We start from the raw sequence: 27,130 nt of genomic DNA, 5'->3' as shown, positions 1-27,130 counted from the left end.
TTATCCTATTGTGCAAGACATTTATAAGCTTACACAAAACAAATAGCTAATTTGAAACTTGTAAAATTTCAAATTTTCTTGACACTAGAAATTGCTTTACCATGTTATCATCTGATCATAAAACGAGGCATATTGAACTACACTATAATTTTATATGGCAGACAAATATTCACTTATGAACTCACTAAAGTTACATTTCGTCTTGTACCTTGTCGTAGATCAAAGCTTGCACAGCTCCACTAACTTGCTTCACAGCACTTGGCTTCTGTTCTAACACAGTATCAAGCTTTTCCAGTGCTTCATCTGATAGGCATTCCTCATCCTTATCAAATCTAACATCTGAAAATTTGTGGATTCCGTTTGTTACTACTACCTGCAGGTTAAGATGTTCAGAATCATCTTTGAGAAACTCAGATGGCAAATCCCCTAGGCATTCTTTTGTTGCATCATTAAGTATCTCAGAAGGCAAATCCTCTTGGCATTCAGGTGCTGAATCTTTGGGTGTCTCAGATGTCAAATCCTCTTGGCATTCTGTTGCTGCATCTTTGGGTCTCTCAGATGGCAAATCCTTCTGGCATTCTGGTACTGACGCTTTGGGTGCTTCAGATGGTAAATCCTCTTGACACTCTGGTGCTGCATCTATGGGTGTCTCAGATGTCAAATCCTCTTGGCATTCTGGTGCTGCATCTTTGGGTGTCTCGGATGGCAAATCCTCTTGGCATTCTATTACTGCATCTTTGGTTGTCTCAGATGTCAAATCCTCTTGGCATTCAGGTGCTGCATCATTGCGTGTCTCAGATGGCAAATCCTCTTGGCATTCTGGTGCTGCATCTTTGGGTGTCTCAGATGGCAAATCCTCTTGGCATTCTATTACTGCATCTTTGGTTGTCTCAGATGTCAAATCCTCTTGGCATTCTGGTGCTGCATCATTGCGTGTCTCAGATGGCAAATCCTCTTGGCATTCAGGTGCTTCAGATGGTAAATCCTCTTGGCATTCAGGTGCTGAATCTTTGGGTGCTTCAGATGGCAAATCCTCTTGGCATTCAGGTGCTGAATCTTTGGGTGCTTCAGATGGTAAATCCTCTTGGCATTCAGGTGCTGAATCTTTGGGTGCTTCAGATGGCAAATCCTCTTGGCATTCAGGTGCTGCATCTCTGGGTGTCTCGGATGGCAATCCTCTTGGCATTCTATTACTGCATCTTTGGTTGTCTCAGATGGCAAATCCTCTTGGCATTCAGGTGCTGAATCTTTGGGTGCTTCAGATGGTAAATCCTCTTGGCATTCAGGTGCTGAATCTTTGGGTGCTTCAGATGGCAAATCCTCTTGGCATTCTGGTGCTGAATCTTTGGGTGCTTCAGATGGTAAATCCTCTTGGCATTCTGGTGCTGAATCTTTGGGTGCTTCAGATGGTAAATCCTCTTGGCATTCAGGTGCTGAATCTTTGGGTGCTTCAGATGGCAAATCCTCTTGGCATTCTGGTGCTGAATCTTTGGGTGCCTCAGATGGCAAATCCTCTTGGCATTCAGGTGCTGCATCTTTGGGTGATTCAGATGGCAAATCCTCTTGGCATTCAGGTGCTGCATCTTTGGGTGTCTCAGATGGCAAATCCTCTTGGCATTCTATTACTGCATCTTTGGTTGTCTCAGATGGCAAATCCTCTTGGCATTCAGGTGCTGAATCTTTGGGTGATTCAGATGGTAAATCCTCTTGGCATTCAGGTGCTGAATCTTTGGGTGCTTCAGATGGCAAATCCTCTTGGCATTCTGGTGCTGAATCTTTGGGTGCTTCAGATGGTAAATCCTCTTGGCATTCAGGTGCTGAATCTTTGGGTGCTTCAGATGGCAAATCCTCTTGGCATTCAGGTGCTGCATCTTTGGGTGTCTCGGATGGCAAATCCTCTTGGCATTCTATTACTGCATCTTTGGTTGTCTCAGATGGCAAATCCTCTTGGCATTCTGGTGCTGCATCTTTGGGTGTCTCAAATGGTAAATCCTCTTGGCATTCTATTGCTTTATCTTTGGGTGATTCATATGGGGATTTAGATTGGGTATCTCCACTATGTGGTGCAGATGTTACCTTAGGCTGAAAGTCTTGCATAATCTCAGATGTCCTATATGTTTTAGGGTCAGAACTTAAGACTTGATTACGGCATGGTATAACAACATCAGAAGCAACAGTTATATCTTCTACGACTTTTGTTTTCTCAGCCCCTTTGTTTTCTTCTATTCTTGACAATTCACTTTCATTAGGCTCGTCAACTCCAGACTTTGAAGCTCTTAAGTCTTGCTAAACGATATAAAAGAAAAATGGTATTACTAAGTTTGACAACGAATGACCATCTAACAAAACCAGCTTCAATGATCTCTTCAATAGAACATAGGCATCATAGAAATTTTCCTAATGGGAATAATATTTACAGCTATCAAACGAAATAGGAAAAGGAATTCTGGAAATTCACTAAGTTATGCTATCATCAAATATCCTAATATTGTTGGATTGAGTTATTTAAGTTTTCCAAATTAGCATAGTGCAAAAAGTAGATGGAAAAAAAATGAAAGAACATAGATCTAACTAGTACATCCACTTCCAATTAAAAGAAAGAGAAGAAATGGGATTGGTCTATTTATCAAATGCGGCATTTAGGGTTAGCGTATTTTGGTAGTCTTACAAAGTTACCTAGAAACAGCGATTATTATGTGGAAAATGGTAATCCATCTTAAAGTTAAAACAGATACAACAATTGTTTTAATAATTTTTGGTTTTTATTAATTAATCATACTCCCAAAATTGGAAAATTTTTATTACAAACTTGTAAACTGTCACTCAAACGTTAGATTTTTGAATCGCTAGGACGTTTTAAATGATAGATCTGTTATTTGTTAAATGATAGATCTGTTATCACTAATGTAACTAACTGGTATTGATGTTTATGACACACTAGTCTTTTAATCTATACTGTACAGTGTTGTTACTATGTCATGATAAAATTAACTTCAATTCCATTGCTGATGAAGTCAGATCTGTAAAGTTTGATGTCTTCTCCCAGGCTAGCATTTCAACAATCCTCAATCAAAGAAGAGCAATAAAAAAATGTGTCATTAAAAAACTAACTCATAATCATTAATCACCACTGCAAGTATAGCAGTGGCGCAGCTCAACAGGGTCGAACTGAAAGCATGTGAAGCTGGCTCTGGCAGCCACTATGCAGTTAATGTGTGAAAAAACAATATAAGAAACAATAGCTTGTGGGCGATTTTGCACTGAATTAGAAATTTTAGAGGAATAGGAATAAAATATTTAATTCGTTCTAAGATCTTTCTCAAAATATTATCTTTTATTGCAGTTCTTTGATTGACAGTTGTTGAAATGCTGGTCGGCGAACAAGATATTAAACGTCGCAGGTTGCACTTCAACGATAATAGTCGTATATTTTTCATACAAGTGCCTTTAAATGACGTGGCCTTAAACTCTGGTATCTCACTTCAAATCAAATAGTTATGATATTTTAGAGTTTAATTCTATAAAACATTATCTGACTCTTTTGAATGCCAAGTTTACAAAGTCACAACATCCTCAAAATATGTTAAGTTTACAAAGATTAGGAAAATAGGAAGACAAAAGCATGAAATGTGACCAGCACTGTCTAAATACCTACTTTATACACACATGCAATAGTATTAGTTTGTTAACGAACTAATGATCTAATCATACCACATTTTAATATTTTAAACTTGTAGCTGCAAGCTGCACAATGGAATTTTTTTTGGGAGCCATCAATCAAAACTAATCCGTTGGTACCTTTTACATCCTCAAGTAGTGGCGGTAAAAAAAAAAACGAATTTCAATAGGCAACTTACTGCTACTGAGTTCATTTTATATTGACAATAAAATATTAATATATTAATATACTAATGTATAACTAATAATATCAATTTTCTATTGTGTTGTATCCTCGTTTTCTTTCTTTGGTGAATCTGGATTCTCATTAGAAAATCTAACTTCATCAAGGGTTTGTATCTGAACTTCTGGACTGGGTGATGGAACAGGTCCTTGCTGGTTATTGTCACTTACCAAACCTGCATCATCAAGGTTGTTTGACGATGATGTGGCGCCAGTTGTTTCACTGGCAATCAGAAGAGCTGTTTCTAAAAGAAAAAAACCACAATTAATGTGACTGGCTGACTGATAGAATGTATGGTGAATATATAAATGTATTGTATTGATGGAACATTGGATGGATGGGTACGGGTAGACAAATGGGTGGATGGAAAGACGGGTAGTTAAAATTGAAAGAATGGGTGAGCAAGTGAATAAATGACTGTACAATTAACATATCATATGGCAAGGTTTGACTGACCAATAGAATGTATGATGTATATATGGATTTACTTATGTATGTATGGATGGATGGGTACGGGTAGACAAATGATTGGATGGAAAGATGGGTGGAAGAGCGAGTGGATGGAAAAACACATGGCAAGGATCCATAATCAGTAACGACTTCTTGTATCCCAACTTAAAATAAAAGACTTATCATTTATTTATAATTGAAAACAAAGTACCTGCTAAAGAGTCTGCGGAATCGTGAGAACCTACAACTCCATTTACATTTTCTTGTGCTTCAAGGAATTCCTCTTTTTCAGCTTCCAGTTCTTTCTTATCTTCTTCTTTAGCTTTTATTCCATTTTCATCCACAGCTTCAGTGGGAGCTTCTTCTTGACTCACAATCAGATCAACATCAACTGCCGCAACTGGTTCTTTAGTTTCAGCGTTGTTATTTATATTTGTGCGAATCAGCTTATTAACTAGGTCTTTGCCTTCTTGATCAAACAGCCTTACATTATAAAACCCAGCGTCATTCTGAGTTATAACTTCTGCCTCCACAGTGGTCTCTGTGTATTCTTCATTCAGCTTGTCAAGGACATGACTTGCACTTGATTCTGGTACATCAAGGAGGCAAAACCTCACAGCTTGCGTTGGAAGTTGTGTGAATGACAAACTAATGGGACTGATTCTACTGCTTTCAACTTTCTCAGAGTTTCCATAATCTACATATTTCACTAGTATCTGAGCTCCAATGATATCAATTACTTCTGCTCTGTACCATTCATCATCCTCAGTAAATTTAGCTAGACATGGCTTACCAACAGATATTTCAGATACATCTATTGCTTTAGTGGGTTTATTCTCAGCAATTTTATTCATCAAACCTACCAAGTCGTTCTCATTGTTTTTAGGCTGTACCCAGATGCACTCTAAACTCTCAGCTGTTAAAAATATCACAGGTTCTTTTTTGTTGACAGTAAAAGATGCTGCAGTGAATGAGCAAGGTGCTAATTCTGTGGCGGAGGTGAACTCTGGCAAATTGTTAAGACAGGTTCCATCTACATCAAGTATAACATTCCACCCACGGTCACCAGAACTTACAAATTTAACCTTCAGAGTTTTTTCAAGCATTTTCTCTTCCAGCATTATAGTGTCAGCTTCAGACCAGTTATCTTTAGTACTATCAAGTCTACATGGTATGGCAAGCTTGGAGATTTCACAGAGCTGTGGTCTCAGACTCTTCATTGAGGAGATGGATGTTACTTCTGAATTTCCAAAATCAATGAATGTTACTTTAGCTTCGGAATCAGAGAGAATTTCACTCACAACTGCTCGGTACCATTGTTCATCTTCTGAAAACTTGACACAGCAAAATGAACCAACTTTACATTCGCCAAGATTCTCATGTGATGGATCAAGGGATGGATAGATTTCTGATATCATATTTGTAACTTCGTCTATTAAGGGATCACCATTGACGTGTAAATAGAAGTATCCTGTTTCTTCTACGTGGCTCAAACTACATTCAATCTCTTGGCCAGCTATGATTTCCTTATCTTTAATAGAAGTTACACTATGTTGCTGTACTGATTCCTCTTCTGGTGCTCTCTCTTGATTTTCTTGCAGTAAATTTACTAGAGAATTGCCATCTTTATTTAACCGTACTTGCCATTTACCTTCATTCTTGTGAAGAAATACTCCATCTAGTTCTTGGTCAAACACAAGGGCTTCAAACCTTTCAATGTCTTTATCCGTGCACTTATGTGTATTCTGGATTACTTCCAGTGAACACTTGATTGCAAAAACTGGAATATCCATGAACTCTTCTTTTAAAGCCAATACTTTGGATCTCTCAACCATGTCAGAGTTACCATAGTCAACAAACTGAACTCCAATGTGTTTGTCATCAGGAATCGCAGTTACAATGCTTCTATACCAGCTGTTATCTTCTGAGAATTGGGCACAACATACAGACCCTAGCTCTAGCCTTTCCAATGGATTTGACTCTGATCCTGGATACAAAGCATTTAATCTTATAGCCAAGTTAGCCATTTCTTCTGTTGAGGAATCCATTTGAAGGTAAAATTCATGTGGACTGACAGTATGGCTGACATAGACTTTAGCGTTGGAATTTTCAGAAATGTTTTGCTCTGTGAATGTAGAGGTTTTTGTTGCTGTAGGTTGTGAATCTTCGACCAGGCTATCAGCTACATCCACACCATCAATTTTTAACTCCACAGTCCAGTAATCACCATCCTTCTTCAAAAACTTTGCTTCGATCTGTCTATCCATTACAGCATTCTCTACCATCTCCTTGGAAGCTGCAGATATTTTGGGGTCATTAAGAGTACAAGACACACCCTGCTTCGGGAGTCCAAGGCATGACTCTGGTAATGCTCTCAAATCTGATATAGCCACGGTAGCAGAATTCCCATAATCTATGTAATGAACATCTACTTGTCCAGATGACGGTGATGACATGATGACAGCTCTGTACCAACCATCTTCAAACAGCGCACAGCATGGCATTCCTACATCAATATTCTCCTGCTTCAATGGGATACTGCTAGCTCGACAAGAGTTATCGATTATTGCCATTAGTTCATCTAGTGCATTGCTGTGTTTTGAGAGTTGAAGGGATAGCTGGGTAGAGCTGGATAGATAAACTACATAGACATCTTCTACTTGGTTGGGCTGTAGTACTTGTTCAGGAATTTTTGGTGGAGCTGAAAGAAGAAATTTGTGTTCAATTCTAAGAAATGTTTGATTTTATATTTAATGCCATTTCTCCTGTGCCCCACATTAGAACTCCGACTATTTACTAATACAAAGGTGCTCTTTCCATTTCTCTAATTTATTCAGGCTCTATGCATAAGTATTGTAAAATAATTAATTTGTAAATGTAAATATGTAAATGTAATAATAATTTATTTTGAAAAAAAATGTATTTCAACAAAATTTCAGTAAAAAATGCGAAGCGACGCCGTTCACCCCAGCTATACCAAACATTCAAGCAGGTTTGTGTACTTTTTTTTTGTATTTATGTTTATCACTTTTTCTCTTAACGTTTCTATAGCATTTTCATCAAGAACTGCGAAACGACTATCGGCCATTTTTACGCTCAAACTTGCCGCTGTTGACATTGTTTTGGCTGTGTTTCCATAGTGACTTAATTCAGTACTCCTACGGAGTACAATTAACGCTATAATTGTACTCCTCTCAACCAATCAGAGTCATGTAATTTTGTTGAGTGTACTATAAGTTTGAAAATAAATTGAATTGAATTTATTCTGAAACAAATTTATACTTCATTTGTTGCATGGGGAGGGGGAGATAGGGTCATGTCAATTTTTAATGCAAATAGCCTATGGTTGCATAATCTCAAAGTTAACTTCAGCTTTTCACACATAAAACCAAGAAAGTCTCCTTATATTATTTATAAACAAAGCTGGTCAGTGCATGCTCAATAGCTGTGGCTTGGCCGGCCACATTATTTGCTTTTTCATTGCTGTTTGCTTTGCTTGTGTTTAATATTTACCTGGTTTCTCAAGGACTGAATCGGTGATGCATTTAGTTTCCTTGTAAATCTTGACTAGGTATCGACCATTCTCTTCCTTTAATATCTCAGCAACCATCTTGTCTTCACCAACTACAGCTGTAAACTTCTCTGTTTCTTCCTTACTCCAGCCTGATTTCTGAAAGTCTATTGTGCATTCAATGGACAGCTTTGGAAGCTTCATAAATCTTGGTTCAATCAGCTTTACTTCGTGTGGTTTGATAGTCTGGGAATTACCATAATCAACAAACTTGACATTCAGATCTTTTAGAGTCATGCCTTGGACTACTGCACGATACCAATTGCTGTCACCTTCAAAGACTGCTACACACGGCTGTCCAACTACAGGAGACACCAGGCAGCCTGCAGTGTCTTCAAGTTTGCTGTAGTGATTATAGATGGAGTCCATCACTGGAAAAAGGAGAATATATAGGATATGAGGGATAAATTGTAAGAAAGGCAAAAAAAACCCCAGCTTTTTCCAGTAACAAAGTATGCAGGATGGGTAGATGGAAAGTGCTAGAGGTTTCGCAACCCACTTGATAAGGCTACCGATAGATGGAATTAGAATTTAGTAAGCTTATTTTTTAGGAGGGAGGAAAGACTAGAGAAAAAACCTCAAAGCAGGGGAGGAAGTTAATAAGCATGAAAAAGTGTCAAGAGAAGCATAAGACATAGATAAGTGCTTCTTGTACTTCTTGAGTGCTTTTGGGACTTCCTACGAAAACCCTGCATTGCAGTTTCCAAAGCTATTTTCTTGTGCTTCTTTCTAAAGCAGGCTGCTGTTGTTGATGCATAATCACCATGCTCCATTTTCTTATACAGCACACTTTTCCTCCAGTCATAGTCCTTGTAGTGAGGTGATTATAGAATACAATTATAAATACTTACTCTGATTGAGATCATCTCCAAATTCTGCCAACTGACAGCAAAACTGCCCAGGTGATGTAACATCAGTGACATACACTTCTATCTTCCCACCAACTTGAATATCTGGAGACTTGTATGTCTGGGGTTTATTGCCTTGCTTAGGTGAAGATTGCTTGGGTTTCTGTACAGGTTTAGCAGCAGCCTGTTGCCTTGCCACTGCAAGACCTTCTCTGATGAGTCTGTCACATAGATCACCTTGTTGGTCAAATAGTTTTACTTCCAAAATGTCTCCACTTGCAATTACTTTAACTTTGAAGCCATCATCACCTCCTATATTTTCTAAGAACTTGGTAGCTTCCTTGGGCCAATTAGGAGCCCCTCCGGAGGGTTGTATACCAGATAGTTTACATTTAACTGTAAGAATAGGCTCCTTGGTAAATTCATCTGAAAGTATTCTTATGTCGTTTAAAGCAAGAGTCTCTGTATTGCCATAGTCAATGAATCTTACTGTGGCATTGCCTGGAGAAACACCTGCAACTACTGCACGGTACCAGGCATTATCTTGTGAGAACAAAGCAGCGCATGCTTGACCAGCAGTAACTGACTGTACACTCAATGCCATTGCTTGTGGTGATTCATAGAAAGCAGTGAGGCTAGCCATTAGGTTATCTAGCTTATCTTCAGTACCTGCAACCTGGCAATAAATTACGTCAGGTGAATCCACTGCCGTGATGTACAATACGTCCCCTGATGAAATCTTTAAATTTTCTAAACTTTCTAGTGTCTTCAAAGCCGTTGTTGGTCTTTGTTCTGCAGAAGATGAAGACACCCAAACTGCAAGGCCTTCATTGACGAGTGTCTCTCCAATGTTAATATCTTGGGTGTCATCACTGGTATCAAACAGAGTCACTTCCATCTTTCCTTTCCCTAAAACGGACAACACAACAGTTACTTGCATCCAAGCTAGTCCACAATGCACCACATTTGCTATTTCACAAAGGTTACATTGGCCTGGGACAGGATTTGAACCCAGATCTGTTGACCCAGAGCCTGAATCACTACCCAACATCACATCTTTCCATGACTCTAAGATTAAGTTCATAAGTTTAACCAGGACTAGAGAAAGAACATTGTATATAGATAGATAATTATTACTATCACTTATTATACCTGTTTTGCTAGGTTTTGCAACCAACTGTTTGTGATCCACAAGTTCTACAAATCTATCCTTGGCTTTATCTGACCACTGGGCACCATTACTGGGCTTGATATCAGACAAGCAACACTGAACACATTGAACAGGCACGTCTGTAAACCCTGGTAGAAGACGCTTGACATTGCGGAGGTCAACTACTTCGTGATTTCCATAATCAACAAAGAACACTTCAACTGTGCTTTCATCAACAATCTGAGTGATTTTTCCTCTGTTCCAGGAACTGTCAACTGAAATGACAAAACAATACAGATAAAGTATTGTAATGCCAGTGTAGGGATTAAGATAGTAGCTGGTGAGTTACCAATAATATTATTATAAAAATATATTAGTTTTTTTAGCGTTACTGGTCAAAATAAATGACCAGCAAGTCAAAGATTTGACCAGACAAGTTTCAATTCTGGTCTGCCATTGTGTGATGAGCAGATGTTATTTTAAAATCTGAGGTGCTATTGTTATGTTAATGCTACTAGAGCATTAATATGCATTGTCATGCTTATAATTGTGTTATGTAGGATTCCACTTCCCAGACATTAGTAATAGATACATACTTGTCTGGTGGGCAGTGTTTTCCATATACTATCCCTCTCCTAAATGCCCTCTGGTGACTATTAACAACCCAGAGGGGGTAAGAAAAAGAGGTTCCTGCTACTAACCTAAAAATTACTTCTAGCCCCCACAATGGAGTCTGTTAGAACCCTAGTCTGATCTGAGACAGCGGACAGCTAAATCACAGATTAACTTAGAAATTACCATGTTAGGTTTTGCAGAGAAAGAAAAACAGAAAACCTGAAGGGAAGTCCTCAAATCAAGGAGATCCAACAAACTCACATATGATGAGGAAGTTCTTTAAATGGAAAATTGTCGGCAACTGTGATTTCCAAGACCCTTGGATTTATAAATATTCTGAAGAAAGTGTGACTAAGGTTCTGGAAATCGCAGCTGCAGAGACTTTTCTGTTCAAAGGCTCTGATCACTACTTTTTAACTGAAAAAAATCTACCCCATACACAAACAGCACCTATTTAATTACCTGCATAAAGTGCACAGCATAGCATATTGATTTCTGGCTTGACAAGGTTGTTATCATTTGGACCCATCTTGCTATAGGTGTCTTGTATCTCATATGTCAGCTGTCCAAAGGTTTTAATATTATCTGTGGATAATACTTGGCAATAGAAATCCTGTGGACTATGGCATATTAAAGGGTTGACATCAATATAACCATCTTCTGTGAGCATCATCGTACAAGGCTTGTAATCTGAAAATGACAAACAATCAACAAGTCATGGTGTAGTTTACTTAGAGATCAAACTGGTATTCAGCTTTCTAGGATTTTGAAAGGGAAGAAAAATAGGAAAAAAACTTGAATCAAGGGAGAGACTTAAGAAACTTATGAGGTAAGTGTATCACCACTATCCTACCCTTGATTCACATCTAAGTCAACAACATTAACACAGGGTTGGTGCTAGGTTCCCAAGAAATTATTCAAGGAGTTTTCAAGGAGTATTCAAGGACCAAAATGACATTTTTCAAGGAGTAACTTTTAAGAGGGTTTTATTTTGGTATTAAAAAAATAAGATGAAAATGCCAATACTAATCGAGATGTGCCAATTTGTCACGTGATATCCACGCCACATTGGGCTACTAAGTTCTGGAAAGCAAAAAATAATAAAAAAGACGCTTCTCCCAAGATGTAGTGAAAATCTCTAATTTTAAACAATGACAACCACTCACGGTTTACATATCTTGAAAGTATTACTGATATTTTTTCATGGACAATTTTTCAAGGAGTATTCAAGGACATTTCTACTTTTTTTCTATTTTCAAGGAGTTTCAAGTGCCCTCAAAAATGCATTTTAAATTCCAGCACTTTTCAAGGAGTTCAAGGACCTGCACAAACCCTGTTAATAGTACCAAAATCAGTCATCTGTTAGCACTGAGATTAATAATGATGGATCAAATTTTGGAACTAAGAGAGGGAAACTAATGTCATGTAATCAGTTGGAGCTCTCAAAATGGTCACAAGAGTTGACCAAAATTCAAACACAATCATTCATTATTTCTGCTGTGCTAATAGTTGAGTTAGTGATTCAGTAGTAACAACGACACAGCAGCAACAACAACAGCTGTAACCTACCTGTTGTTTTGTTTGGATTTGCAGCTAATCCTTTCTCAACCAATGCACCAAGAACTAGATCTCTTGATCCACTAACATCAAGTACATCCACCACATGGCAGTCGTTTGGTAGTTTCTCAACCACTCTGATAACAGCATCCTTTTCCACAACCAGGTCTGTGAATTCCTGAATGGCTGCTGGAGACCATTTAGAGCTACCATCAGCTGGGATGGCTTGGTGAAGGCTACACAGTATAGCTTGGTCTGGAAGAGCTTGGAATTCTTGCTTTAGAACCTTTTATTTGTTAGAAAACAGTAAAGATAGATAAATAATCTATAAGATCTGCATGACTGTGTGCTGAAAAGATGGAAGAGTTACCACATAAACCGAATTGGTAAGCTGCATCTCATGACAAACACTTATACGTGTACAATGTACGATGTAGCTTGCAAAACCTTACATACTAAATTCCATTTCTAAACCTCCATTTCAGCCCGTGACTTATATTTGCTGACTATATTTCACGTTCAATAAGATTTGAAAGATCAGATATTGCTGCTTTCAATGCTGCTGTCATGCACTTCTTGGTAAAGCAGGCTGCATGTGAGCAGATGGCATCAACAACACGCACAGGTCACTAATACAGCACAATCTCAACCAATCATAGTGCAAGTAACAAGTTGACTATGTAACTGAATTTATTTAGAATAATAAATAGATAAATAAATAACTTATTTAAGTTTCAATGTATTTAGTTTATACAACTAATTTAATGAAACTGAAATGAAGAAATAATCAAAGAAATATAAAGTGTTTTAAGAATACCAACTGGCAAGGAGGCAAACAGTTGGCTATTTACAAGCATGGTCGAGAAACTGAATTTGAACTAATCAGAAACCAGGACAAATGCAGTCTCAGCTAGTGGCCACAACAGGACTCGAACTCAGCACCGGTGCTGAGCCCACTGGATTGAGAGACTGACACTATGACCACTCGACCATGCTCCTCCCTTAGAGACTTGAAAGACCTAACTAAGCACTGATAAATTTGTAGCTAATCAACCAGGCAGACAAATTACAGTATTTTTACCTTCAAGGAACTGGCTGGCTTGCTTTCTGAATTTCCAAAGTCAACAAAATGAACTTGTACTTGGCTTCCTTGAACGGCAGTTATCTTGGCTCTATACCACCCTTGGTCTAGGCTATACTGAGTACAGCAATAAGAACCAACAACAGGAGAAGGCAATACGCATTCTGTTGGGCTGAGACATTCATAGTACACCCCTATGTCTTCTAGTAAGCTGTTTAAAGTATCAACATTGGAGTTCAAGTTGAACCAAAACTGTGATGGTGTTGCAGCATAACCACACTGGCCTTCATCGGTCTCTCCAATAGTTAGGCTGACACTGGCTGTCTCAGTTTGCACAGGTTTTTCTGTGAAATTAAAAGAAGTTAATCTTAAAGTAATTTTAAGAAACGATGAACTAAAGACATTGCTGGTAAGTGGCATCCTGTATAGCTCGGGGGTTGAGTGGTCTAGCTCTTTTGGGAGGCTACTCTTGTTTCACTATTGAGTATTTTTACTCCTTAAGTGGACAGTATCTTGAAAACCTAACCTAGATCCTCAATTGGTACTAAGAAAAGTTAAGTTTTTCAGTTGTCTTTTGAGCCTTAAATATCACTTGATATCAACCATCTTAAAAAACCTTATGAATCTCATTGCCCAGCCTTCATTGAAGGGCAAACACTGCCCTCCATACATTTTTATCTAGGGATATTTTTATTTAAGACTGCCACATGAAGGGTAATGCAGAGGCAAGAAATAGCAATAACAGAAAACCATGGCTTACAAGCCACTGCAGCTAACTTTGACTCACAGTATTACTCACCTTTTTCTTGCAATAAGCCCTCATTGGCCAATATTTGATGTAGAGACTCTCCAGATTCCTTCTTGATCAATTCAACATCAAAAACACCTTCTGCTACCACAGAAACAATCTTCAAATCAAACAGTGTTTCAGGATCACTGACCAGCTCTATGAATCTACTAGACGCAGTGGTACTGAAATCCTTTGGATTAGTCAAGCTACACTGTATTGCTTGGGCAGGTAGCTCTACAAACTCAGGCTTTAATTTCTTTACTCTTTCTAGAGGTAGGACTTCAGAGTTGCCATAGTCTACGTAAAACACCTCAACACTATTGCCATGAACAGTGCTCACCATGGCACGATACCAGCCATCATCTTCGCTGAACTTTGCAGCACAGTAAACACCTACTTGAGGATTAGATACAGCGTCTTGTGTGCTTTTAAGGTTGTCATAGTAACTGTACATTTTGTCCATGACATTCACCAAGGATTCTGCTGTTTTAGTGAGCTGACAATAGAACTTAGAAATGCTAGAAGCAAGTACAACAAAGGCAACCTCTGTCGTTCCCACATTTAGAGGAATTGGTTGAATCTTTAATAAAGTTTCAGGCTGACATTTGGTTAATTGTTCTGTCAATGGTCTCTTGGTATCTGCACAGTACAGTTCAACTTTGGCTTTGTCATCATTCTCTATTGCAACAACTTTCAGGTCAAACATCTTATCCAAGGTTAATTCTCCAAACTGTGAGTCTGAAAACTCAGAATTATTTCCTGCCAATGAACAGAAAATTCCTTGTTGTGGGAGTTGAGAGAAGGACTGAGATAGCTTTTTGATTCTAGAGGCTGGCAAGCTTTCACCATTGCCAAAATCTATGTACACTACATTATACATATTATCGTTTGATGATAGTATTTTAGCTCGATACCAGCTATCATCTTCCGTGTACTGACCAACACAATAACAGCCTACTTTAAGTTGAGTTAGCTGTTCTTGGTCTGGAGCGAGAGCTTTATAATGAGCATCCATTTTGATCATCATTTCATCTAAATGTGCAGCACTACACATGAACTGACAATAAAACTCTGACAACCCATTCACAGTTGTCACACACACATTCTCCTTTCTTCCTGGCTTGATGTCCTGTTTGGGTACCACTATTTCTTTGCTGCTAACGTCTGGCATTAAAGGTGCTATGGTGTCGAATATATTTTCAGTACCATTGAGTAACAGCGTAAGGTACTGTTCATGTGTTTTGTCAAAGGACTCAATCATGAGAACAAGCTCTTTATCTACTGTCAACTCACAGAATTTATCAATGGCTTCAGGGGGGAAGGTGATGAGAGTCGTAACATCAAGCTGAGCAAGTCTGCATTTGAAGGCTTGAGTGGGCAATTCCATGAATTCTGGCTTGATAGTTCTAAGATCGGAGAGTGGCACTTCATCATAGTTTCCGTAGTCAATGAACTGAACTTCTACCTTGTTAGTTCTCTTGATTCCTGTGATGCTTGCACGGTACCAAGCTTCATCTTCACTGTACTTTGCACAGCATGCAAGACCTAAAAGCCAAAGAATGCTCGTCAATTGGCAAACCATCTCTTTCTTAGAGTATATGGCCCTTGTAAAAGAGTATTTAACACAGATTTATTTACAACCATCACTCCTCACAAGGGGCTCTTCTATCAGGCTCATTCCACATGCACTACCCGGGGTTCTTTATTAAGGGTAAGAGATCAGAGAAGTTTCCAGTAACTGAGCTAAATTCTTTGGCTTAAACTACCATGATTTTCTCCAATTATTTAAAAACTTAATGAAAACCCTGACTATTACTATCTTGGCTATTTGCAACACACAACACTCAATTCACAAATTGATTTTAACTCAGGAAGAAAACCCTCTTGGCCAGGGAGAGAACAATGCATCAAACACTCAACTCACAAATGCAGTTCAGTGAATCAAACCCCCAACTCCAGGTATCAACTACACAGTGGTAAGAAATAGCAATGTAGCACTGCAAGTCACCCATACTACCATTGAAATGAACTTACCTAAAGAAGGGTTGTGTATGACATCCTTTGAAGAAGTACAATAATCATGGATAGCAGTCATTACATTATTAAGATCATCTTGATGTTTAGACAACTGACACCAGAAGTGGCCAGGATCCTCTACATGACTCACAAAGACATCTTCATAACCACCTATGTTAACAGTCACATTGGTGAACTTTCTGGAAGCCACTCTTACAAGGTTTTCAGACTGAGTATATGCACCATCAATCAGAGTTGCATTTCCCTTTAATAACATAGATTCTGCCAGGTTGATGTCCTTGCCTCTCTCATGTACCACTAACTCAACTCTGTGAAGTTCATCATCTTCTAAAGCAATAACTGTCAATTTTCCAGTACATTCCAAGGCTAGGTCTTCAAATGCCTTTATATCCGTACTTCTCCAATCTTTACTTCCTTTTGGACATATTCTGTTTAATGTGCACTTAATGCCTTGACAGGGTAGCTCAGAGAATTGAGGAGAAAGCTTTTTAACACTCTTAGATGGGACTGTCTCAGAGTTACCATAATCAATAAACAGCACTTCCACTTTTCCAGAGGTCAAGACATCAGTGACTACAGCTCTATACCATGACTGGTCTTCAGAGAACTTTGCACAGCAAGGGTCACCAACTAATGGATTAGCAAGCCATTCATCCTCAGGTCCCAGCCGAGAGTAATGTCTTCTAATGTCACTCATAAGTTTCTCAAGTTTGGTAGAAGTTCTATAAAGCATGCAGTAGAATAATGATGGGCTGGTAACTGATGAGACAAGTACTTTTTCTTCTTTACCAGGAGTGAGGACCTCCTTTGCATAAGGAGAAGTAGCCCTTCCCAAAGTGTCTTGAGGCTTGCTCCTGATCTGTGTAGATGATTGTGGAGAGCTTTGCGATCTTCCTTGTCCACTCTGAGGTCTTCCAACATCTTGGAAGTTACTGCTAACCTTTTCAGCATATTTTGCTGCAATCAGAATTTGATCTACTTGCATGTCCATTTCTCCTGTAGTATCGACCAGTTTCACCCAGTATTTGCCGTCTGGGTCCTTTTCATAAATCTCACCAACGATATGCTTATCTTTGGTAAGTTTAGAAAACAAGGTTTTTGCATCTGTAGACCACCCCTTACTCTTATTCTCAGGTCCTATACCAAGAAGTGCACATTCAACAGTTTGAGCTGGTAGATCTAAAAACTTCGCTTGCAATTCTTTTACATCAGATACAGGAGTATTTTGAACATTGCCATAGTCCACAAACTTCACCTCAAGGAATCCTGATGACACAGCACTGGAGTTGGTAATCACAGCTCGATACCAGCAGAAATCCTCTGCGAATTTGGCACAACAAGGGTAACCCACACCACTAGACTGCAAGGGAAGCTCTCCTTGCTTCAAATCTTCATATTCCTTTGCAATCTCATCCATCAGATCGAGTAGTTCTTCGGAACCTTTAACAAATTGACAGGAAAATGAATGCGGGTCTTGGACGTCAGTAACACAAACATCTATGTAATTTCCCTTTGACAGCGAGATAGTCTTAAAACATTTCTTATCTACAATTTCTAGTGGTTCTTGTCCGTTTGTGGTCGTAGCTTGAGGAGTTCTTTGTACTTGGGACAATAGATGGGAAAGTATAGAATCCCGACAATTGATATCTTTGTAGAGATTCACAATAAGGACATCGTTACTCACTGAACTAGTCACGCACGACAACTCTTGCTCCAAGATTAGACCTTTCAGCGTAGATACAGCATCTTGCATATTCGGTCCTCTAAACTTGCTAATATTTTCAAGCGCACATTCAAAGACTTGTGGTGGTAGATGAAGGAAGCTTGGCTTTGCAATGCGTAGAAATTTGATTGGAATTTGTTCGGTATTTCCGTAATCTATGAAGTACACTTCGCAGATGGCGGCTTTGACAGCTATCACACGTGCACGATACCATCTCGCATCTTCTGAATACTGGGCAAGATAAACCGTTCCAGCTTTAATCTCTCCAGCCGTAAGGCCCTGGGATTCCTCACTTGATATAAAACTATCAATCTCGGCCATTAATTCATCCAACTTTCCCGCCTCTTCGTTGTTGAGTTGAACGAAGAAGTTTCCCGAGTCATTGTGCACATGAGTGACAAACACGTCGACTTTCGGGCCCAAAGGAAAAGCTGCCCGTAAATCCATGATAAAGAGAATCTTACACACAATCTTTTAAGCTCTATTGTCGTCAAACCATGCTAGGTATACGGGAATTTAGGAAGTCTAAAGCCCAGATATAATAAAAAAGTTCTGGAATGCCTCAGGTCTTGCAGCTTTGCAAGCCTCGTGGTCGGCGAAGTGCGAGGGAAAAGCGAGGGAAAGCAGACCATAATGTTCCTTCGGAGAGCTTCGAAGCCCTTCCTCGGCCTACACTCGGCAAGTCGACATAAGATCGTAGCCAAGGCAACAGGACGTCGTTTATCCGTCGATAATCAATCGTAGACAATTCGAGGCGAGGTTACACAGGTACTTTTTCTTCCAAGATGGCGGCCATAACACAAGGAGGAAAAATGTGGAGATCTTTGACTCTTAGTAGCCACAGAAACGCCTTAAATAGTTGTAAGTACAAAGATCTACCTTTAATTCTTTATGAACTATGCATACAAGCTGTAATTTTGGTTTTCGCTTGAACCAAGGCTTTTAATTCTGAATTTGTTGTTCCGGGTCAAAGTCCGTTCGGGTCCACCATGACAGAGATCATGCAAGTTAAAAATTCGAAAAGGCTTTAAAATTGTGGTTATTGTATAAGTACGTTTTTTATGAATGATTGATCAAAATGTCCTCTCGAAGGTAAGCTCCCGTTAGCAGTTATGACAAGGTTTTATGCATAGTTTTGACAGAATTTGTGGTCACCCCACACGTGTACATTTTTTGTACAGTACTTGTAAGTATAAAACTTACTCATCCTTCGCTGTGGTGATCTTGTATTTTGGTATTCTTTCTAGTGGCAGCCAGATGCAGCAGTACTGTAGCACAGAAAAGGAAGGCATCTTCTGCAAAAGGTATGGAGAAATAGGATACTCTCAAACCAGTGATAGCAATAACTCAGATTTTGTGATATCACATTGTATATCTGTCACTACAAATAGAGCTGATTTCTTACAACTAAGAACTCTTTATGATATTGACATGCTGTAACCATGATGGACCTATACCTGATTGTTCATAATGTACATACATCAGTATAGTGCTTTATAATAAATTGTTATCTTTTTCTTACCTTGATAATGTGTGTGCTGCAATCGTTCACAATTCGAAACCATATCAATTCTATACTGTTAACAATAGAAGATGTTATGACCTGTATATAAAAGGGGTTTAGGCTGGCCTAGTTGTGGGGGGAGAGGGGCACATGACTAAAAATCCCTTGAAATGTAAAGAACATTGAAACAATCACCGTATTAGTTGATCTAACAAGAGAAGATAATGAGGAATGCTTTGTTATCATCAACCAACATGGCTGCTGTGATGTAAAATACACCCTAAGAATAGGCTACTAACTGAAGTATTTGTAATTTATGCTGCTATTCACAAACTCATGTTGTGTTTTATAGCTACAGCGAAAACAACAGGCAGAAATGTGGTCCTTGTTGATGGAGTCAGGACACCATTCTTAATGGCTGGAACAAAGTAGGTTTACCAAACAGAACAGAACAGAGGTTTATTGCTCTTAAATATTAATAACATTTGGTGACAATTTAGGGAAATTTAAATATGATATAAATGTATAATAAAAATCTATAATAAAGTCTGTGATAAGGAAATTACGCTGATAATTAAATATTGTCTAGCTTCTGGGTAATGAAAGTGATGTTATTATAATTTACAAAAATATTATTTTTGAGCATCAACTCATGGATGGTATAAATAATTTTCCAGCTATGCCAACCTTATGCCTCATGATCTTCAAAGGGGAGCATTGGAGTAAGTATGATTATATCTTTCTATTTATTTATTTATTTATTTATTTATTTCTCTAGCTAGCTTAACGGCTTGTTTCTTGTTGCACTAATACAAGTGATTTTGTATCAATCATTTTAGAGTGATTGCATTATTTCATAAGGACATATCTGCTATTTCGCTTTTGTGATGGTATATAGTTTGTTTGGACGTTTTATGAACTGAAGAAGAAAACCTGCAAAATAATCTTTTCCAATATCATGGAATGGGTTACCTGTGGAGAGAACATGCCACAGGAAGCCCAACACAATTATATACAAAAATGCCAAATTAACATTGAATTCTTTCCCCCTATTCTTAGAGGTTTGCTTAAAAAGACTGGTGTTAGTACAGGTAATGTATTTAAAGTACTCTCTGAACAAAGTGCAATATAATTCACCTTTTGAGCACTAGTCATCACGTGGTATAAAACGTGTTGGATTTTGTTACGGCCACCAAGAAGTTCAGACATTGTTCTCGGAATTCCGTATGAATGTACTGGTTTGTTTAGTTAACTTTCTAAATACTAGCAAAATATCATTTCTCTAACTTGATTAAAGCTTTTCTTACTGCTGCTTAGAAAAGTATTAACTAAAGAAATCAATCTGAATTTTCTTTTTAAATTCAGTAAATTTGTATGGGAATCCGAGAACGATGTTTGAACTTTTTGGTAACTGTAACACAATATGACATGTTTTGGGCTAGCGCTCAAAAGGTGAACTCTTGTAAACTGTGGGGAGGGGGGGGGGGGGGGGGTGAGAGGGATGTCAACTTTTTATATCTCATGAATGAAATGTAGAAGTTGATTTTTGCAGAGGGTGGAAAACTGGTGAACATGGAGGAAAAAACCCTTGAAGCACAGGAGAGAACCAACTAATAATCTCCTTTTTTTCTTTTTCATCTTCAGATTCTATTGATTATGTTGTAATTGGGACTGTGATTCAAGAAGTCAAAACAAGTAATATTGCCAGGGAGGTAAGAGAAAAAAGCATTTGGAATACATGTATGTCAAAATCTTTAGGGTCTTGCTATACTTTGTTACTGTCTCTCTATTAGGCTGCTCTAGGAGCTGGTTTTTCAGACAAGATACCTTGTCACACAGTGACGATGGCTTGTATTTCATCAAACCAAGCTATTACAACTGGTAAGTCCTCTCCAGAGAACACATGACATGAAAATATATGCTAAACAAGTTTGTGTCTGGTTCATACCAGTGACAGTCCTCTTTGTTTCTTCTCAATGCACTGAAACTGACATAACTTGCATTGCCCTTACTTTAATGGTTGCCTGAGATTTCTTTATCATTAAGTTTGTTGGTGGTTTCTATCTCTTTATAGGCGTTAGTGCAATCGCGGCTGGTCACATGGATGCTGTCATAGCTGGAGGAGTTGAGTTTATGTCAGATGTTCCTATCAGACTCAGCAGACCTCTGAGAAAAACACTCTTGTCTCTAAATAAGGTGATGCATTATTACATTAATAAGCAGCATTGTACATTTCCTAGATTGTTGACGTCAATAACCATTACTTGACCATTCTCCAAACTTGGTAGACAAAGTTAAAGCCATCGTTTTACCAAGGATCTGAAGTTTCATGAAAATTGGCAAGAATGACTGAAAAATAAAATTTTAAATATGCCCTTAAAAGCCTAAATGTTTGAGCTACTATGTGTGCAAAATTCAGAAATATCCTAGTATTTTTGACGTGATACCAGTGAGTAAATCACTAATTTCGCTTGCAATTATGTTGGAGTCAATTATGTTAAGTAATTGTATACTAGCTAATTTTTGCTTTTCCTCTTAGGCCAAAACACTTGGTGCAAGACTAAGTCTATTATCTCGTATAAGACCAAGTTTTCTGGCACCAGAGGTGAGGATTGCACACATTCACACATACATGTATACACACACATCTAACAAGATATAGAGAAAGGTGTAATATCTTCTTTTTGTGGACCAACAAGAGGCCCAAAAGATGATGATGAACAAAATGAACCTTGAGTGCCTATAGAGGCTTTGCACCATCACGTGATGACACGAGGCAGGAACAATTGAATCTGGTCTAATCTGATTTACATGAGAAAGAATTCAGTTTTCCAGGGGATAGTGACTCTATTGTTGTACCTTCTGTCATGGCTGCTATCATGTGATGGTGCAAAGCCTCTATTGGAACTTTATTTGGGCCTATAAAGTGCCACGTGGGAGAAGTGATGATAATGTTGAGTTGAAAAACCAATCATTTGCTAAAGGGGCACTCATCCTTTCCACTTCTTTTCTTTTCTTTTCCCGTTTGTCTGTTTTCATGTCTAGTTTGATTTTATCTTTTCCCTTTGTGACAGCTCCCCGCAGTAGCTGAATTCTCAACTAATGAAACTATGGGACACAGTGCTGACAGGTGATAAGATATTCCTATTAAGATTGCAGTTATGCCATAACTACCCAAGAATAGACCATAGACCTCTTTACCTGGGGGGGGGGATAAGGTTCCCCCATTTCAGACCATGTGTCATTCTCTTGAAAAGTATATTCTTTGTTTGGAGTTGTCTTTGGCCATATTCATGTCTTTCCATGTGCAACCATTAAACAGAGAAATGATATCTAATGAAATGATTTTTTTGTAGACTTGCGTCGGCGTTCCATGTGTCCAGAGTAGAACAAGTAAGAAAATTAAATTAAGTTATGATCAATCTTTACTGCTGTTTCTGTTTGTCACAACCATTATAGATACTTTACGACCACACTCATGATATTTCTCCCCTGTTCTACAGGATGATTATGCATTGAGATCGCACACCCTGGCTCATCAAGCAAGCGAGGTAAAGTGTAGCACCCGAGAAACAAATAGTCTGATTCTTTTGGATGTCACTTATGAATAGATTTTGGTCATGGGGGTTTTCTTCAGGTTCTAAATTTCCCTCTTTCCACAAAAATTAACAAGCTAAATTCAAAATCAAATGTGTACCATCTTAGATTAGACAAGAAGTTCTTTCAGTGTCCAATAACATTTAAAGATTGGTAGAATAAAATTGTAGGCTTGGTTTTGTATTAAAATGTTGGAATTAACTTTTTTAGGTTAGTAGCAGGAACCTCTCTTTTCCTTGCTCCTTCTGGGTTGTCAATAGTCACCAGAGGGCATTTATGAGAGGGATAGTATATGGGAAACACTGCCCACCAGACAAGTGATGTATCTATTACTAATGTCTGGGAAGTGGAGTCCTACATAAAATTAAAAAATCATAAAATCAATGTGTGAATCAAGAATTGTATAGTCACATTAAAATGTTGAATGCAACCACCTTGTTTCCATGCTCATGTTAAATCAGAGTAAAACTGGAATTAGATTTTAATGCAACCAAGTTATTGATTATCTTTCTACAGATGTCACTGATGTGGGTTTTCACACCAGAAAAAATGCCACGGTCATGCCTCCAAATGCTTACATGTCCCCGATTAGTATGCTCATTTATGGCAAACTAGTAGAACGATACATTAATAAAGTGATTGATTGATTGATGACTCCGCTGACAAACAACAACCTTTTAGTCTGCATTGACTTTCTCCACATTTTGATAATTTGTGGGAAAGAAATATATATCAAAAGGATGCAACATCAAGAGAGGAATGCAGACTAAAAGGTTAATGTTTGTTGGCAGAGTCATAGACGTTTGGAAGCATGAACGAGGTATGTTTTTCTGGTGTCACCCAGATCGGTGACATCCATAGTAAGAGATTGTCATCTTTGTAAACTCTTCCTACAGGCAGGCAAATTGACAGATGTCCTCGCATATCAAGTCCCAGGCACAACTAATGTCTTAACAGGTGATAATGGTATCCGAGTGTCAACCAAACAGCAGATGGCTAAACTTAAACCTGCATTTGTCAAGCCATATGGAACCATCACAGCAGCCAACTCGTCCTTCTTGGTTAGTTTAAAAGTTTATTTTAAACAATTTTTCATGTTGCGAGGATAAACAGCAATGAATGCCTGATACTAATCATAATCCTATCCTAATAGACTGATGGAGCATCAGCGTGTATAATAATGAGTGAAGACAAAGCTCTCAGTATGGGACTAAAGCCAAAGGCTTACTTAAGGTGAGTGTTATCCGAAATACTGGGTTTAGCAATAACGTAACTGAGTCGTTTCTTATTTATTTATTGTATTTAGCCAGGCCATAGCAACCACTTGAATGGACTGTGGTCCAGTTTGAAAAACAGTGTGCCTATTCTTTTATTTACTTGTGTAATTTGTAGTTCCAGAAATCATCCATACCCACCCCACAGAGGAATTTGGAATTTCAGAAGAGTAGGGGGGTCAGAGAAAGAACAAAAATTACAGAGTTTGTATGGAAGAAAATTGGATTTCCGGGGGGTAGGGGGGTGTCTTAAAACATTCCTCTGTGAGGGGGGTATGGATAATTTTTAGAACTACACAATAAATATATTTTTACAAGGGGGAAAAATGGTTCTGAAGGTAAAAAATGTTGGCTTCAGTCCTGTGTAGTCTGAACAAAATAACATGCAGAGGCTGATGTGAAGTAAGGGTTATCGTTTAATTTGTTCGGTTGTACCTCACAGACACTAACAATTGAAGCTTTCAAAGCTATGATAAACAATGATTCTTGTTTCCTGTCAGCTCTGCCAGTCTCCCTTAATTAAAACTTTTTAAAAAGTATTGACGTTTGTAAAGGAGAAAAACCAGAGTTCTCAGAAAAACTCTTTTATTTTACTTGTAGTAATTCATTTATAACTTTAAAAACTTTCTTCGTAGGGAATTTGTATATGTGTCACAAGACCCTAAGGACCAGCTACTCCTGGGGTAAGTCATGAATAATAGAAAGGTTGTTCCTATAATGTCCATTTTCTCTACTTACTTTGCTCAAAGGAAAGTCCTTAGAGTGAGGTCACTGAACCCTTGAAATAGGTATTAGACTAATAGAACACATTAGTAGACCCTAATTTCATTGTTTTCTTTTGTGTCTATTTGACTAGTATTTTTTATTTCATGGGTTAAATGCTGTCACTATATTTCCATATGGCAATTTACATGTAAATAAGCTGAGTATTTCTTTAATGTCTTCATGGAAGTGTTTATCCATCTCACACACACTTATTATCATATTTATTTTCTGTTTCTACAGACCAGCTTATGCGACCCCTAAAGCTCTAGAAAAGGCTGGATTGAAAATGAGTGACATTGACATATTTGAATACCATGAAGCTTTTGCTGTAAGTGACAATTTCTTTCTTTTTTCCAGGATTTTCATTAAGGGTAGGAGATAGGAGAATTCTCCGGTAAACTGAGCATTTTTTTTTTCAATTTCATTAGGGACAAATTCTGGCAAACATGAAGGCCATGGATTCAGATTGGTTTGCACAGAATTACATGGGAAGGAGCTCAAAGGTAAATTAATTATACTTATATGATGAGTTTCTGGGTTAAAGACTCAATTTGACTTGTTGGTCCTAAAGGGCTGTGAGTTTCTGTGCAGTGAACTGTCATTGATCAAGACCCTCTGTTAGGAGAGTTGATTCTTTCATCCACCCATGTATCCTCTTACACATTGACCTATTCATCCTTACATCCATCCCTACACCCATCCATCCCTACATCCATCCATCCAGCCATCCATCCATTCATCCATCCATTCACCACATCCATCTATCCATCCATCCATCCATCCATCCATCCATCCACCCATCCACCCATCCACCCATCCAGCCAGCCAGCCAGCCATCCATCCATCCATCCATCCATCCATCCATCCATCCATCCATCCACCCATCCACCCATCCACCCATCCATCCACCCACCCATCCACCCATCCATCCATCCACGCACCCACCCATCCTGTTGTTCATTCATGCATCAATCCACTCATTCAGGGTTTTAACATGTTACTTTATTTGCTATCCTCATGACAGATTGGTGCTCCACCCTTGGAGAAGCTGAACACATGGGGTGGTTCCCTATCTATTGGTCATCCATTTGGTGCTACAGGGGTTCGTTTAGTCACTACTGCAGCTAACAGACTTATTAATGATGGTGGAAAGTATGCTCTGGTTGCTGCTTGTGCTGCAGGTGGACAGGTAAGCTTGGTGTCTTATTTGCTAGTCTGTTTAGAAGAAGGGCTCAGGGTAGAGATAAAGTATGGGTTAAGCATATAGATATATTAAAATTTCCTTTTGCACTTGATCAACCTCTAGGCTGATTAAAGCCAGGGTATGGCTAACTTAGACCAAACCCTGAAACAACTCTCTGGACTTATCAAAGACAGGGCATGGCTAACTCACAGATTGAACCCTGAAACAACCTCTGGGCTCATCAAAGTCGGCATGGCTAACTCATAGACCAAACCCTGAAACAACCTCTGGACTTATCAAAGTCAGGGCATGGCTAACTCACAGATTGAACCCTGAAACAACCTCTGGGCTCATCAAAGTCGGCATGGCTAACTCACAGATTGAACCCTGAAACAACCTCTGGGCTCATCAAAGTCGGCATGGCTAACTCACAGATTGAACCCTGAAACAACCCTCTGGGCTCATCAAAGTCAGGGCATGGCTAACTCACAGATTGAACCCTGAAACAACCTCTGGGCTGATCTAAGTCAGGGCACAGCTAACTCACAGATTGAACCCTGAAACAACTTTTGGTCGACTAAACGACTACGTTTTATTTCCACAGGGTCATGGCATGATAGTAGAGCGTTATCCCGCCTGAACTAACCATCACCATCATTGCATGTGTTGTCGTCCATCTTACTGATTGTTTAATGGTGTACCAGCCTAATCTCAAGATGTTTCCTAATAAGAGCTTATCTGTATCATTGTTGTACGGTTAAATTTAATATTCTCTAAGAGAGGAGCGAAAATGTTCAAGGTTTCGAAAGCGGTTCTAAGCATATGTTTTCGTATTCCTACAGTAACAATATTATTCTGTATTGTTTGATGCGATGGGATAATAAAATTGAAGACGCAAAAATAGTTGTTTGAACGTTGTTGGTGATAAATATAATCATTTAGTTTAATATTTAAAACTTGCAGGTCAGGATCCATAATATTTTGGCTCCAACTTAATACAGTCAACTCTCGCCTTGCGGACACTAGTACTCCGATATTACGGACACCTTGCTATTACGGACAGGAGAAAAATCCCCGACAAAAA

General features: G+C 38.6%; 2 protein-coding genes across 2 annotated transcripts; one reads left to right on the top strand and one right to left on the bottom strand.

The window, feature by feature from the left end:
- Positions 1 to 190: 190 nt before the first annotated feature.
- Positions 191 to 18,342, bottom strand: LOC116287253 (uncharacterized). Its single transcript, XM_089032429.1, has 12 exons — positions 15,998 to 18,342; positions 13,973 to 15,508; positions 13,174 to 13,517; positions 12,105 to 12,378; positions 10,998 to 11,225; positions 9,923 to 10,195; positions 8,774 to 9,679; positions 7,865 to 8,293; positions 4,563 to 7,052; positions 4,072 to 4,145; positions 934 to 2,286; positions 191 to 889 (listed from the first exon to the last, which is right to left on the bottom strand). The coding sequence occupies exons 1-12, from the start codon at positions 18,168 to 18,170 to the stop codon at positions 191 to 193; spliced, it is 10,779 nt and encodes a 3,592-aa protein (XP_088888555.1). The 5' UTR covers positions 18,171 to 18,342.
- Positions 18,343 to 18,482: 140 nt separating this feature from the next.
- On the top strand, positions 18,483 to 26,949 carry LOC116287320 (trifunctional enzyme subunit beta, mitochondrial). Its single transcript, XM_089033211.1, has 19 exons — positions 18,483 to 18,584; positions 18,971 to 19,027; positions 19,580 to 19,655; positions 19,905 to 19,949; positions 20,287 to 20,318; positions 20,872 to 20,939; positions 21,021 to 21,108; positions 21,302 to 21,423; positions 21,767 to 21,832; positions 22,302 to 22,357; positions 22,584 to 22,620; positions 22,731 to 22,778; positions 23,721 to 23,885; positions 23,978 to 24,057; positions 24,734 to 24,781; positions 25,104 to 25,191; positions 25,292 to 25,366; positions 25,888 to 26,052; positions 26,651 to 26,949. The coding sequence occupies exons 1-19, from the start codon at positions 18,509 to 18,511 to the stop codon at positions 26,684 to 26,686; spliced, it is 1,428 nt and encodes a 475-aa protein (XP_088889337.1). The 5' UTR covers positions 18,483 to 18,508; the 3' UTR covers positions 26,687 to 26,949.
- The last annotated feature ends 181 nt before the right edge of the window (positions 26,950 to 27,130 follow it).

Source organism: Actinia tenebrosa, unplaced genomic scaffold (assembly GCF_029948245.1).
Source record: "Actinia tenebrosa isolate PJP-AT-01 unplaced genomic scaffold, QUT_ActTen_1.0 PGA_scaffold1__47_contigs__length_23844297, whole genome shotgun sequence".
Lineage (NCBI taxonomy): Eukaryota > Metazoa > Cnidaria > Anthozoa > Actiniaria > Actiniidae > Actinia > Actinia tenebrosa.
This window is presented reverse-complemented; position numbering and strand designations above follow the sequence as displayed.